This window comes from Carassius gibelio, chromosome B22 (genome assembly GCF_023724105.1).
Source record: "Carassius gibelio isolate Cgi1373 ecotype wild population from Czech Republic chromosome B22, carGib1.2-hapl.c, whole genome shotgun sequence".
NCBI classification, from domain to species: domain Eukaryota; kingdom Metazoa; phylum Chordata; class Actinopteri; order Cypriniformes; family Cyprinidae; genus Carassius; species Carassius gibelio.
The window spans coordinates 1,428,038-1,443,929 of NC_068417.1; the positions used below are offsets into that span (position 1 = coordinate 1,428,038).

At 35.5% G+C, this 15,892-nt stretch overlaps 1 protein-coding gene across 1 annotated transcript in view; it reads right to left on the reverse strand.

Annotated features, from left to right (window-relative positions):
• The window catches only part of LOC127987560 (uncharacterized), a 1,055,570-nt gene that overhangs the window by 488,436 nt on the left and 551,242 nt on the right, over positions 1–15,892 (reverse strand). Inside the window, exons 38-39 of the mRNA XM_052589928.1 lie at positions 4,929–5,105; positions 4,253–4,426 (exon numbers count right to left, since the gene is read on the reverse strand). Of these exons, the coding sequence (XP_052445888.1) occupies positions 4,253–4,426; positions 4,929–5,105 (351 nt within the window). The remainder of the gene's footprint in view (positions 1–4,252; positions 4,427–4,928; positions 5,106–15,892) is intronic.

Genomic DNA, 15,892 nt, shown 5'->3' on the forward strand with positions numbered 1-15,892 from the left:
GAGGAGAAAAGTAGTTTAAAAATCAAACGCCAGGTTAAATGTGTTTTCCTGAACATCAGGGCCTGTATTCATAAAGAATCTTAATGCAAAAAGTAGCTCCTAGTGACAAAATTCGAGGAAAATTCTTATAAATGTGGGCGTTTACTCTTAAAATTAAAGAAAAAATCCTAGTAAAGAAAAAAGTAATTCAGAAAGCATCTTAACCCTTAAAAGAGGTCTTAAGGTCAAACTTGTTAGGAGCACAGACGAGGACTTTTAAAAGGCTTAAGAGTTTCTTTAGCAGAGGAGAAAATGGCAGAAAGACGAAGATGCAGAAGAAATGTGTTGCAGACAATGGATGACAGTGAGTTAATAAGACGCTATAGATTATATAATAATTTATAATTTAATATATAAATTACAGTAATCACTACATTATGATATTTGACAACTGGGAAAATGCAACAATGCAATAGTGATGATTTGGGTCTGTCACAACCTTCTGTAAGCAGAGTGATCACACAAACAATTACAGCACTTTCAGAAAATCTTATTGTGTCGCAGTTCATTTAGTTTCCACTGGACATTCCCACCTTGCTGTGACACCCGGCCCGAATTATCCTTTAAGAATGGCCTTGTGTTCATCCACTAACTGGGCTAACAGTAAACTCTGTTCCTCTGTCCAGTTTGACTTTCTCACCCTTCTTGGTTTTGATTCCATGTTTGATACATTAAAACCAACATTCAAACCACCACTTAAATAGGACAGCAATCACTGTAATTAGGAAGAGTGGAACAATTTTTATCATTCGAAGCCAATCAAATACCTTATAGGAAATTAAAAGCATGGTAAATTAAAAACAGGATTTAGATACACACATGTAATGTGTGTGTGTGTGTGTGAGAGAGAGAAAGAGAGAGAGAGAGAGAGAGAGAGAGAGAGAGAGAGAGATAGAACAGTCAAATAGGATAAATTACTCATGTAAATTCAAAGTGAGAATTAGAATAGAGCCTATACTTAAAATCACTCTTTTTTTCCTTCTTGGACAACCAACCAATCACAGTCTTCAAAAGATTGTGTCATACATAGCAACGGGGTCAACCCCGCCTCCTCACTAAGATGAAAGTTTTTGTCTTTTCCTTACTCAGAGTTGCTCTCAGATCGGTCCCGAATCGCTCTTAAGCTAAGACTCCTACGTAAAAGTTTTTAAGCTAAATTAAGAGTTTTCTGAGAGGATTCGTAGAATCTTTATGAATACGGGCCCAGATCATTTAAGATGATTTTTTTATGATCAACATTGCATCTAATAAAAAGAAAACATACACGAGGCTGTTTAAATAAATGATTAGAGAAAATATTACACACAGAACTACTGTTTTTAATAAACTGTTTAAATGAGTTTATTTTTAGTATTTTAGTTATTTTAAGTGTTGTTTGTACTGTCGAGAATGACATGAAAATAAAGAGAAGCACAATATGAACTTTTTTATACTATGTTTCTGCTTTGTTTGTTGTAATGAGAGGATTTGTGATTGTTAGCAACAGACAGACACGTAGCTAATTTAATATAGAATTAAATAGAATAACAATGAGTAGAAAATGTAAGAGAGATCATGGACATGTTTTAAATAACATGGAAATTTATCACATTGTAGATTTGCTTTATATCTTTTGATACATGTAAATGCTGCACTTGGCAATCACATTTAAACATTTGAATAATTATGAATGAGTTTAATAGAAATATTATTAAACTGAAGAACCAGACAGACTCATCTGAGCTTCTTCCTCCTCTGTTCCAGCTTTACATTAAACACAATGATCATCTGCTTGAATACTAAAGCAACATTAATCATTCAATATCATGTTTCTAACACACATGCTGCATTATTTGATTGTAAAGTCTGAGTCTCTTCACCTGTATGGATCACATTTACACATTTATCACACATTTATTTCTCCTCATAGACACAGTAGTGAAGCTCTTCTGTGGATCTTCAGCTGATGTTTACTGCTCCTCTCAAGATCACTTCACTTTATGATACACAGCATTCATCAGCTTCTGGTGATGGATCTACACTGTAAGTTGAAACGAGAAGATAATCAGAGTTCAGCAGAATAAAGTACAAAATAGTTACTATACACTTAAGTCACTTTTTTTTCACTTTATATTTGTCCCATAATTAGACAAATATATGACTATACCTGATTTTGAATATGTATTTAATATACACTATTTATGTTTTAAATATAATACATTTAGAAACATGAATTCCTTTCTGTTTGTGTCTCTATTGAGTTGATATAAAGTGAAACACACACTATCGAGTGTACACCAAATATAATAAATGACAAGCAACAAACACAAATGTGATTTAGTCTTAAAACACAAATCTTTCAGTTAAATGTGTCACTAGTTAAAGCTGTTTGTCTCTAGTTTAAACATGTTTGTGTTGGTCTCAGTAAATAAGTGAAATGATTGCACAGCTCGCTGGAATACTGGATTCTGATTGGTCAGTGGTGACATTCAGAGGTGTGTTATTCATTAGGTGTGTGTCATTAGCAGCAGAATAACACACAGTCATACGGTATTTGAGTCGGGCGTTTCTTTGACTTCTCTCGTATCACAGCACCGCGCTCTCACTCGTTTCATTCAAACACAACTGCTATTAGCTTGTGCCTCAGTTACTGACTGGATTTACCCTCAAACCAAACCGCAGGAGATTCCTGTTAATAGTAGACTTGAGGAGACATTGTTCAAAGTGTGTCTTGTTGTTCAAGTTGTTGCTAACTGAGCAGAAGTGTTTAGCTGAATCTAAATTGTGTCTAATTCTTCACTTGTGTGTCAAGAAAGCATATAATAAGTGTGATAATGCAGATGCAGCCGGATGTTATCACAGAATAAGTCTCTTCAGGAGGACACAAGTCCTGATCACCCTGTCGGGTTTATTCTGTGATAACAAGCGGTTGGAGGGACATTATCTCTTACAGAAAGTAAGTGTAAAGTAATGTGACGTGTTGCTTGTCAAAGTAAAAACACACAAGAGACAGAGACATTGATCATGTGATGCTGGACGACTGTGAGCTGAAGCTGAATCTGCTCTGATTTTACCAGCGTTTTCCTACAATCTGAACAAATCTATTTCAAACTCTAATGATTCACTATTACTGATCTCATTAATAAAGCAGCTGTTGCTGTAGAAAGCTGTGACAGTCTGCTTTTCTTCTCTTTCCTCCTTTGTGTTCAACATTTTTATCAACTTTACATTTCATTCAGACACAAACCCTTTGAAATAAAGCTTGATGATCATTTGATCAACTCTTTTCACTAATATTTGAAAGTATATATTTGTTCACATATCAGAGGTAAATGAATCTCTTTAATATCACAAAGTGAAGTTTACTCACCTCAGTTTACAGTTTGAGTCTCGTAGCACATCAATGAGCTTCTGCTTTGAGTCTCCAATCTTATTCTCTCTCAGATCAAGCTCTTTTAGAAACTGCAGAGCTTTTGTGTTTGTCAAAGACTGAGTTAAAGAAGAAACATCTGTAATGTCACAGTAATAAAGACTAGAAAGAGACAAACAGAGGAAGAGAGATCATCTTACAAACAAATCATTAAGATGAAGAATCTTTCACAAATATAATGTGAACACATTCATCATGAGATATTGAGTATAAAGTGTTTTGTTGAACTCTTATGTGCTGTTCGTTTGGGGACGACACTCGTGCTGTTTGGGCTCTCCAGAGAACACAGCCAACAAAACGACATTTTGTTGCTATACGAGGGACATTTTTGACATTATGTAATTACAAAATCAAAATTTTTATAGTCTCTAATTAATGTATATGGGTGTTTTTAGGGGGGTGTATGTGAGTGTAATCGTTCTACATTGTGATTGGTTGGAAGGGTTGCCACTTCACTTTTGTCTCTTTTGTGGTCTGAATTGTGGTGGATTTATTGATTTTATATAAAAAATTAAGAAGAAAAAGTATTGATTTGATCATTTCCTCATTCATTTCAATGTGGGTCTCCTGAGAGTTACTTTTTTCACACTAACACACAACCAGATATCAATCCAATATAATTTTATATTTGTAGATCTACCAAGTGTTGACAACTGTACAAGGTCTCATACCATTTAGATAAAGGGAACATTTGTTTTTATTTTAGCAAACATCATTTGGGGTCTCAAAAGACCTTGAACAGCACATAAGAGTTAAACAAAGTGATTTTCATCATTTTGATTCTTGTCTGTGAATGTTACTGACCTCAATCTCTCCAGTTTACAGCGTGAATCCTTCAGTACGTCACATAAGTGATTCACTCCTGTGTTTTTTATTTGATTCCAGCTCAGGTTCAGTTCTCTCAGGTGTGATGGGTTTGATTTCAGAGCTGAAGTCAGGATGAGACACTGTTTCTCTGTAATACTGCATCCACACAGACTGAAGACAGAAAGAGAAAACACAATGAATCGGACACGTTATGTTCATGTGTGAGTAATTCATCATGTGTTAACACCATACAGTGTAATAATTAAAACATTGCCAAAAACCTTATTATATGACTATAAACAAACACAGAAGAAAAAAGATGAACAAAGTAGATTAAGATATAGGATCAACTACAGAACTACTTAAAATAACATTAAATGCGATAATTGAGTTTAAATGTGAGGTAGAGAGAGTGAATATCCAGCGCTCTCTTCTACCTTCAATACCACGACTGAGATGAGACCTTGAGCAAGAACTGAACACCTAATTGCTCCAGTAGTGTGTTCACTACTGTTTGTGTGTGTGCCGTTGGATGGGTTAAATGCAGGAGCACAAATAAAGAGTATGGGACACTATACTTGGCCACACGTCACATTCTTTCCTTTCCTTTACCTAAAAATAAACCGTAATCTGGAATCTGACTGTAACTGCTGTAGAGTATAATGATACTAACTGTAGTTTCTCCAGCTTGAATTGTGTGTTCATCAGTAGATCACTGAGGTGTTTCACTCCAGAGTCTCCTAGTAGTTCATTCCAGCCCAGGTTCAGTTCTCTCAGGTGTGATGGGTTTGATTTCAGAGCTGAAGTCAGGATGAGACACTGTTTCTCTGTAATACTGCATCTCCACAGACTGAAGACAGAAAGAGAAAACACAATGAATCAGACACGTTATGTTAATAAAGTCACAGCAGAACAACCTTCATCTGTCAAATAACAGCATCTTAACCTACATTGAGAGAAAGAGAGAAGATAGAAGAAAACTATTTCATAAAGTCACAATGTCTTGATAAAACCAAAAACAGAAGAAGAGTGTCTGAACACCTTTGGATAATTTTCCACAATTTGGTCTTCAAAACAGAAAAACAAAAGTTGTTCAATTAATCAAATAATTGACACTTCTCCTGATTCTTGATAGAAATACAATGAAGTTTTAATTCCTAACAACCTTGTGTGAAAGGTTTTGAAATCTTTCGTATCTTTTTATTCCTGTCATATAATTCTTATTTCATCTTTTGTCTAAAACTGATCATATTGTCTAAAATAAAAGTCCTGACTGCTTGTGTATTTGTGTTTAAACTGATTCTGGTCTGAACATCACTACAACGTAAATGCATTCACTCTGCTCTGTCCAGTGACTTGATCATCTTTGCTACACAGATTAAACTTTGCACATCTAAATAAAACTGTAGGTTTGTCTGTGTGTGTAGATGTGAAGTACAGTAATATTTCTCTGAAACAGGTCAGACTGAAGAAGCAATGCCTGCACAGAATAAAGCCCAGTCTGGACCGGTTCTGTTCAGTTGTGTTACACATTCATTAATCTGGTGTTCGATGACAGAGAGATGATATGAAGCATCAATAAACACTATGAATATGTTCTGATACAGCAGCACAGAACTATTCTGTTGTGTCCCATTAATAAACACAATGAAAACAGTTCTGTCCCACTGGATAAAAGAGAATCTTTTGTGTATTTTTGGTAATATTAACTGAAATGATTGGATATTGGGTTGTGTATTTGATCTGCTGTATGAGCAACAAGAAACACTCATTACAACTTTCAAATGTTTAGATCACACAACAACTAACTTTACAAGTAAAATATACAGTACAGAATATAGACAGATTAACTATACAAAAAAATTATATATGAATATGTATTTATATATATAGTCATCCAAAAATATTTTTAATGATATCCGGGTCGCGGTCGATCGGGTCGTTTGATATAAATATGCCAATTAAACCTTTCTAAGTTATATAGTACTAGACACAGCTTTAGGATGTTATGAATGAAGGAGGAGTTTCTTTGTGTCTGGAGAGCATCAGTGCAGAGGATCATTTCATAAAGTTAAAGACATTAATAATAATAGCTCAGATCTCACTTTCAGACAGCAGCGAGTGTTTGAAATAACTTCTGTTTGAGATCTGATGTGGATTATGATCACCTTACAAGGCAGAGATATTTATAAGAGATAGAGACTATGCACACTAGCCATTAACATCTCCTCTTGCCCCAGCAGTAACAGTGGAAACCAGACTCTGCCTTTATGAAATTACATTGAAATATAGAAACATGCATACACATACACACATATACTTTTTTTTTTTTTAAATTAGACTTCAATACTCAGTTTGTAATCAGTAAACATGATCACATTCAGCAGTCACAGCAGAAGTTAGAGACAGAATTTAACTGAAGTCTATTCAAAAGTTGTATGAATCTATTCTAAGCTGTATTAAATGCAAACAATGGTAAACACATTAATAAAATACTTGCTATTTCTAAAGTGTTCACATTATTTTCTCCAACCTCTGTGCACTTCAAGGGATAGTTCACCCAAAAATGAAAATTACTCCATGATTTACTCACCCTCAAGACATCCTAGATGTATATGAATTTCTTCTTTCAGACAAATATAATCAAAGTTATATTAAAAATGTCCTGGCTCTTTCAAGCTTTATAACGTGGGGTCTGACTCAAATGAGAATTAAAATGGAGGACTGTAACATTACTAGTCACGTAACATGTGAAATGATGTAAGATACTCACATCAGTGTGTTGAGTCTACAGTGTTTCTCCTGCAGTAGAGCAGAGATCTGATTCACTCCTGTGTCTCCTAGTTCATGTTCACTCAGATTCAGCTCTCGCTGGAGTAACGGGTTTTTACCCACAATTCCAGTCACATACTGACAGCCTTCATCTGCAGAAGGACCCAAAAACCTGCAGAAGAGAAGATGAAGCTGGAATCAACTCAATGTGCATTACATCACAAAGCATTTAAAGATTATCAAACATTGTTTGTAACGAAAAGCTCTAGTTCAAGTTTAAACAGTTGAACATTTAAATATACAAATATTTCAAAAAAGTCAAAAGTAAATTATTTAAAAAGAAACTCGTGGGACAAAAGCTCACTAGATCATGATTCTCAAAAATCTGAAGATCTTTCTGGCTTTTAAGCAGGAGATGAGGAAAGTTAGCAAAGAGATAATTAGCTTGTGACAGCTAAGCATTCATAGTGATATATTTAGTTGATCTTTTGATGCCGGCTCTTCCTATTATTATGTAGCAGAATTCAACAAACACTGGATTACTGATCCACTAACAGAGAACATGATTTGGGTTCAGACCATCTCTGGATAGTTTTATTTAACTGATGTCTGTAATGATGCAACAGTAATTCTGCTCATTATGCAGGTTCAGACGTGTGTGTGTGTGTTATCACTGATCCTCTCCTGACACACATCACATGTTTGTGGTCTGTGATCGATCTGCTGTAGTAGATCTACAGTGTTGTGAATCTGAGCTTGATGGAAATATATGTACAGTGCATTCAGTAGGGCTGTGTATTGCCAAGAATCTAGTTACGATACAGATCACGATACAGGTCGTGATATATTTACAGATGTATCTAAATGCCTACATGCCATAATGGATAGTCATCGCATGTATCAGAATAAGGCTATCTATTTGCTCGCACACGAACAGGTCCGTTTCATCTCAGGTCCGTTTCATCTCTGTCTTTGCGCTTGGCAAATTCCGCCAAGTAAATAGCAAATCCGTCATGGCACGAACACAACTGGCTCTTAAAGGGAATGGAAGATGACACTCTGATTGGTTTATTGCATGTTACGCCCAAAAAACACCCATTACTCATTAAGAGAATAAAGACAAGCAGTTTAGACCATGCGCCCGGGTGCGCAAACCGTTTTTCCGTCGTTAAAATAGCAAAAGTGGATTTGGACACTCCCTGAGTGCACCTGTGCTGTGCACTTTACACTTTGCATTTAGATCGTCAAAATAGGGCGCATAATCTGCCTTGGGCCTTGGTATTATAAAGAATAAGATCCTGAATATATTACAGTTGGTTTAATACCTTTATCTCAAATGGTGTCAGAGTTGAATTAATTTAAGTGGGTACAGTATATAAAATATTTGAAAAATATGGATTCAGCACTGTATATAAAACAATAAAGGCATAATCTGAAAAACTAAGCCTTGTGCATTATACTGAATAATATTCTGTATATTTTACAGTTGGTTTAATCGAGTGCAGCATTAGTTCAGTCAGGCCACGGAGGCATAGGCTGTGACCAGTTGATGTGGTCAAATCACTCCAATCACTACCACTCTCCTATTAGACTCGGGACATATATATGTGGCACCACTGCTTGCTTATTATGCTCAACGGCTCATAAACCCTACCTCCCTCACCATTATAAGCATGAGCATATTACTGTGCACCTTCTGGTTGTCGTCTTCTTTGTTTCAGATCACTAAGGCTTTCCAAATCTTAGCTGGCATGCGCCTCACTGCTGAGAGACACTCATCCTCATAACCAGACTACAGGATAGACGTCCCACTGCCACATCCACATGATTATCACTGTTTGCTTTAAAGACATTACTAAAAGTCTTAATTATCATGCATTTCTAAACTCGTGGTCCTGGGGGGTTAATGTTAAAGCTCTTGTAGTTCAATTATTCTTGGAGCAAGAACCCCCATAAGGAACCATACCGCCAAAGATAAATTGTGTTCAATAAACTCAAGTAAACATGCCAAAGTGGTTCCTGTCTAAAAATACATTTATCAAATGCTGTTGTCATTTAATGGATTTATATTATTGCATACTTTAAAAGTTGTAAAGTTATTAGAAAACACACAAAATGGTAATTAAAAAAAACAGAACTAATAATGGGGATTTTTTTCTGAACATTTATTGTTAGTTTCTGCATTATAATGTCACGTAGTTAAATGATGAATTTAATTTAAATGTTTTTTTTTATTCCCTAGAAATTAAGTAAATGTTAACTATTGAGGCACCAAACTACTGAACACCAGTACATCCAGTGACTCAAAATGTCTGATTAACCTGTAACTTTTAACACAACTAAACTGTGCTGACATTTATCATCTTTCATGTTTGATCATTTTAAACAACAAATTGAGTACCTTGCTGAATTAGTGAAATAATATGTTATTCTATAATACACTATAATACACATACCATAATTTCCGGACTATAAGTCACACTTTTGACATGAACCGAGAGAAATTAACTAAGAGAAATGAACAAATAGAAAACATTACCATCTCCAAGCGCGAGAGGGCGCTCTATGTTGCTCAGTTCTCCTGTAGTCTACACTGATCAGCATAGAGCGCCCTCTCGCGGCTGGAGATGGTAATGTTTTCTCTTGTTTCTAAATAAATGCGACTTATAGTCCAGTGTGACTTATATATGTTTTTTCCTCATCATGACGTATTTTTGGACTGATGCGACTTATACTCAGGTGCGACTTATAGTCCAAAAAATACGGTACACACACACACACAGAGACATTTTAAATATGTATTATTGATTGTGTATTATTTCATCATGTCTCACCTCAGTGTGTTCAGTTGACAGTTTGGATCCTGTAGTAAATCACTGAGCTGCTTCACTCCTGATTCTCCAGGATCATTTCCTGTGAGATCCAGCTCTATCAGGTGTGAAGGGTTTGATCTCAGAGCTGAAGACAGAGCTTTATAACCTTCTTCAGTGATACTGCAGTCTGAAAGTCTATGAGAAAATCACAGATTGTCACACAAGTACATGTTCTAGAATGAAGAAAATAAAATGATGTACTACAGGGATTTTGGCCTGAATGGACTCTTTTCACAGTAAAGCTGGGTAAAACTATATACTGGTGAACACAAACTACATCAAATGCTATTTTTATTTTTTGCAGTTTTATTTTTCCACAATTATAAACTACAGTTGCAATAGAAAATACTGCAGTACTTTATGAAATACAAGCTTTTCTGAAGATCAAGGATAAAATCTAAATTGCATCTATAACAGTTATACAGTATAACAGTTTTAAAAGCCATATATTAAAAGTCATAATGTCAATATATAACCTTATAACATTGCTGTTTTACTTGGCAGTCTAAAGCCTCCAGGTTTTCATCCAAAATATCTTAAATTGTGTTCCAAAGACGAACAAAGCTTCTACGGGTTTGGAACGACATTCATTTTGGAGTGGAGTATCTCTTATTTGCATGGTGTAGAATAAAAACACAATTATGTCTTAAGAAACTCTATTAAAACAGAATTAGCTTGAGCTGTTACACATACACAGAGTCAACCCATGCATGTGCTGAAGTCAACAGAGATCTCACAATGTTATTGAGAAGCTGTAGAGAATATACAACTGTATTACTTTAGAAAGTCTTTAAAGGCTGTAAAAAGATTTCCAAGACATTAAAAACTCTAAGCCTTATTCCTTATCTTAAAGTATGTCGTACCAGAAAACCTTTTTAGGGTGTTGAAGAAAAAACAATAAACCATATATAGTGACAACACCTCCCTTTATAAATCATGTGAATGTATTATGTCCTCACCGAAATCATGGAAAAAGAAAGCAGTACTGACTGAGAAGCCATTCTTTGCTCTTACTAAACAGATCAGCGTTTTTATTTTTATTTTTAAACGCTCTCGGTACAGCGCATGGTTTGCCTAATCTTCCAGCATAGCCAGATCAGTCATGACACTACAGCCACATTTCAAATGACTTCCTGGCTGCATGCAAAAAATGGCTTCTTATTATTTTTGTCTTGTTTTTTGATAAAACAGTCAAGATGAATTTACTATATAAGCAAAATATATATTTAGTCTTGTTTCCTGGGGGGATAAAAAAAGACTAAATATCTTATCTAACTTGAACTATTAATTTATACATTTAGTATTTGCAATTAAAGGACACGGGAAAGACGCAGCAGCACTTTCTTTTTGTAGTATTGCCATTCTAGCACTAGATTCTCTGCTTTAGCATGCTCAGAGTTGTGCTTATATTTACACACATTCCTATGTTAAAGTACAAGATGGAAGATCCCACACTTTGCATGAAACTGTTCTTACGCACTCATTACACACACATCTGTGTGTATGTACTGTTGATAAATGAGGGCCCTGTAATGTAGAGTTTATGCTGGAATTAAAGCCTGCAAATTTCCAAAATTTAAATGAAAAAAACACTATTGATTGTCACAAAACTTACCTCAGTATCTCTAATTTGCAGTTTATATTCTTCAGTCCAGTGCAGAGTAGCTTCACTCCTGAATCCTGCAGATTATTATTGTTCATGTTCAGCTCTTTCAGATTGGTATCTGATCCAAGAACTGTAGCCAGAGCTGGGCAGCTTTTGTCAGTTAAGCCACAATCATTTAGCCTACAAGAGAAATAAATCAAAGCACAAGGTTTTGATACATGAAATACATTTGTTAAATACAAAAAAATCTATTTATACTAATTTTTAGATTAACAGTAAATATACTGCATATATATTAGAATTGTATTGATTTTAATTTCCTACATAAAACAAACTAGCATGCTTGAATAAAACTTTTTTAATAACAGGTAGTAAATTAATAACAGGCTTATATCATTTATGGCAATGAGTTATATATTTAAAAGTGCTGCTCTATCTTGATGAGTTTCTTTGTTGTTTGTAGTTAGAATATTCTTATTTTCGTTACTTTTGTTTGAAAGTATAATTTTTCCATAAGCATAGCACATACCCAACTGTACCATAACGTGACCATAAAACTGTGATACAAACCGAACCATGAAAAAGTTGAACCGTTTCACCCCTAGTATCAATGTACATTGATGCAATTTTAAGATGAGACCAAAACATGACAAGATATATTAAATTACTTACAGAGCTCTTTTGCAGGTTTTGATGACTGCTGATAATCTAATGAGACACTCGTCTGATTTCTTGAATTTCTGAAGCTCAAACTCCTCCAGCTCCTCCTCTGATGTCAACAACACAAAGACCAAAGCAGACCACTGGGCAGGTGAAAGATCAGCAGATGAGAGACTTCCTTTGCTAAGGTGGGTCTGAATGTCTTTCACCAGAGTTTGGTCGTTCAGTTCATTCAGACAGTAGAACAGATTGATGGACCTCTCTGGAGACAGATTAGACTCTAATTTCTGCTTGATGTACTGAACTATTTCCTCTTTGCTCTGCTCATTTCTATTTTCCAGTGTCAACAGACCCTGTAAGAGTCTCTGATTGGACTGGAGTGACAAACCAAGGAGGAATCGAAGAAAAAGATCCAGGTGTCCATTATCACTCCCTAGTGCCTTGTCCACTGCAGTCTTGAGCAAATCAATCATGTTTTTTTTGGATTGTCCAAGAAGGATCTGAAGGAATTTTTTGTTTTTCTGTTCTGTAGAGTCTTGATCAAACACATATTTATTTTTGATGTCTAGAAACTGATGTGCATAAAGGGCTGCAATAAACTCTTGAATGCTCAAGTGAACGAAGCAGTACATGGTACCAAGAGTGATCCCTGTTTCCTCCTTAAAGATCTGGGTACACATGCCTGAGTACACTGATGCCTTATAGACATCAATACCACAGGCTTCCAGATCTGTGTCATAGAAGATCACATTGTTTCTTTCCAGCTGATCAAATGCCAGTTTCCCCAGTGAAAAGATGGCATCTTTATCCCAGGAAACGTCTGGTGTATGTTCTCCATCATACTTTCGTCTGCTTTGCTGGATCTGAAATCTGAGGAAGTGTGTGTACATTTGTGTCAGAGTCTTAGGAGTGTCTTCAGTTTTTGACTCCTGCAGTGTTCTGGAGGCATCATCAGCCTGACAGTTTTTCACAACATTTTTTCTTTTCTCCTCTAAAATGTTTTGGAGAACAGTGGCTGAAATCCAGCAGAAGACTGGGATGTGGCACATGATAAAGAGACTCTTTGATTGTTTAACATGATCAATGATTTCTTTGGCCTGATTCTCATCCGTGAATCTTTTTCTGAAGTACTCCTCCTTTTGTGCATCATTGAATCCTCGTATCTCTGTCAGCCGGTCGATACAGTCAGGAGGAATCTTACTGGCAGCTGCTGGTCTGCTGGTGATCCAGATGAGAGCAGAAGGAAGCAGATTTCCCTTGATGAGGTTCGTCAGGAGAACATCCAGGGAGGCTGGTGATGATGCATCAGACCACGTCTCATTATCCTTAAAGTTTACAGGAAGTCGACATTCATCCAATCCATCAAGAATGAACAAGACTTTGAATTGATTTCTTCTTGTAAGGTTCAGTCCTTTTGTCTCTGGGAAAAACTGAGTTATAAGGTCCATCAAACTTAGTTTTTCTTGCTCCTTTAAGTTCATCTCTCTAAATGGAAGAGGAAATATGAAGCTGATATCTTGATTTTCTTTTCCTTCGGCCCAATCCAGAACAAACTTCTGCACAGAGACTGATTTTCCGATGCCAGCAACTCCTTTTGTCAGTACAGTTCTGATCTGCTTGTCTTGTTCAGGTGCTTCAAACAAATGTTTGCACTCAACCTGTATCTCCTGTGATTCATGACATCTGGAAGCAACTTCAATCTGTCTCACCTCATGTTCAGTATTGACCTGTTCACTACAACCCTGAGTGATATAGAGATCTGTGTAGATGTTCTTCAGAATTGTAGAGTCTCCTTGCTTTGCAATTCCTTCAAACACACATTGATACTTCTTCTTTAGGCTACACTTTAGCTGATGAATGAAGATCAGCTCATCTAAACAGAAACAAAAATACAGATATTGTTTAATCTTATTTTCTCTCTACATTTAAGTGACAATCTGACGGATGATTATGAGTCTCTTACCTTCTAGAGTATCAGCAGCTTCATCTTGCTTCATCTCTCTCAGGAAGTAGAGCGTGAGATCAAGAGCTGCTTCTTTCATACTGCATCTGTTCTCATTAAAGTCCTTCACAAAGTATTGCATGTCCTCTTTTTGTAATATTTTCTTAAAATTTTCCAGTTCTTTCTTTAAAAATTTCATTATTTTGCTCTCAAGATCCTACAAAGACAGACAAGAATGAATGAGAGAAAAAAAATCATCTATATTCAGTCAAAATTATTTATTCAGTAATTAAACATATTCATCAAAAATCAAGTTGAGACAAACAGTAATTTGTTGTAAATATGAATAAAAATAGGCTTTCATTCTTATTTTATAGGTTCTTAAAAAGAAAAAATTGAAATAAAAGTTCTGTAACACTCTTATTGAATATTATTAAATTACATGTTCTTGAAAATGTGTTTTATTACCTGGAAGATCTGCAGGAGACTGTCTGTAAAATTCTTGTGTTTCCTGTGAGACTGTAAATCTGGATCTAATGTTTCACACTGAAGCCTGATCGTAAATAAATCAAAACACTGCATTTTTAGGGGAAAAAAAACATGACCAAAATATCTTGTAAATATTTGAGCAAAGAAAAAAAACAATACTGTGATAAATGTATGGACTATAGGTTTTATGATAATTATTCACTGACACACTTTCTGACTCAGTCTGTGTGTAAGCAAAAATCAGAAACAGATCAAATACCGTTTGGTTCGTGATGCTGTTTCTTCACTGAAGTTTGGTCCTTCTTCCTTTGACCGGTCACTCTTCACAGACACAGAGCTGGACACATGTGAGCCTGATCTTACACTAATGACACAAAGAACAAAACACTTTACTACAGGAGCTCCTTCAGTCTCATTTAAAGAGCTTCACTGTTGAGGATGGTAATGAAGCACAGTATAGACATGCATTTGTCCATCTATGACTATGGATAGATGGAAAGACATATTCATGTTTGGCTGCATGATCTATTTTCCATGGTTAATTTATACCTCCTTGTGTCTGCTTGTGTGATTGTGTTACTGGAAAGAAGCTCCAGACTGAGTTCAATAAAGAGGAAATTTGTGATTTATTTTATTCATTTCTATACCAAGCATCTTAGTGGAGAAATAAGCCAACACTACATTATAATGTCAAAGATAATAAATACCTTTTGGCTTTATTGTATTTTATGCGTAGTGTATTTAGGTGTGGTCTATTGTATTTTATGTACAGTGTATTTAGGCGTGGTCTATTGTATTTTATGTACAGTGTATTTAGGCGTGGTCTATTGTATTTTATGTACAGTGTATTTAGGCGTGGTTTATTGTATTTTATGTACAGTTATTTAGGTGTGTTCTATTGTATTTTATGTACAGTGTATTTAGGTGTGGTTTATTGTATTTTATGTCCAGTGTATTCAGGTGTGGTTTATTGTATTTTATGTACAGTGTATTTAGGTGTGGTTTATTGTATTTTATGCACAGTGTATGTAGGTGTGGTTTATTGTATTTTATGTACAGTGTATTTAGGTGTGGTTTATTGTATTTTATGCGTAGTGTATTTAGGTGTGTGTATCTGATGTTGTACACAGGAAGCTGGGAGAAAATGCACTGCAGCTTCATAAAGCGTGCTGTACACAAGCTAACCTTTGGGTCGTACGGCTCAGGAACAGAGTTATTAATAAATCTTAAACACTGAATCCAAACAAAGAGGGTTTGCTTTCTCATCCAAACACACAGCGTCTCCACAACATGAC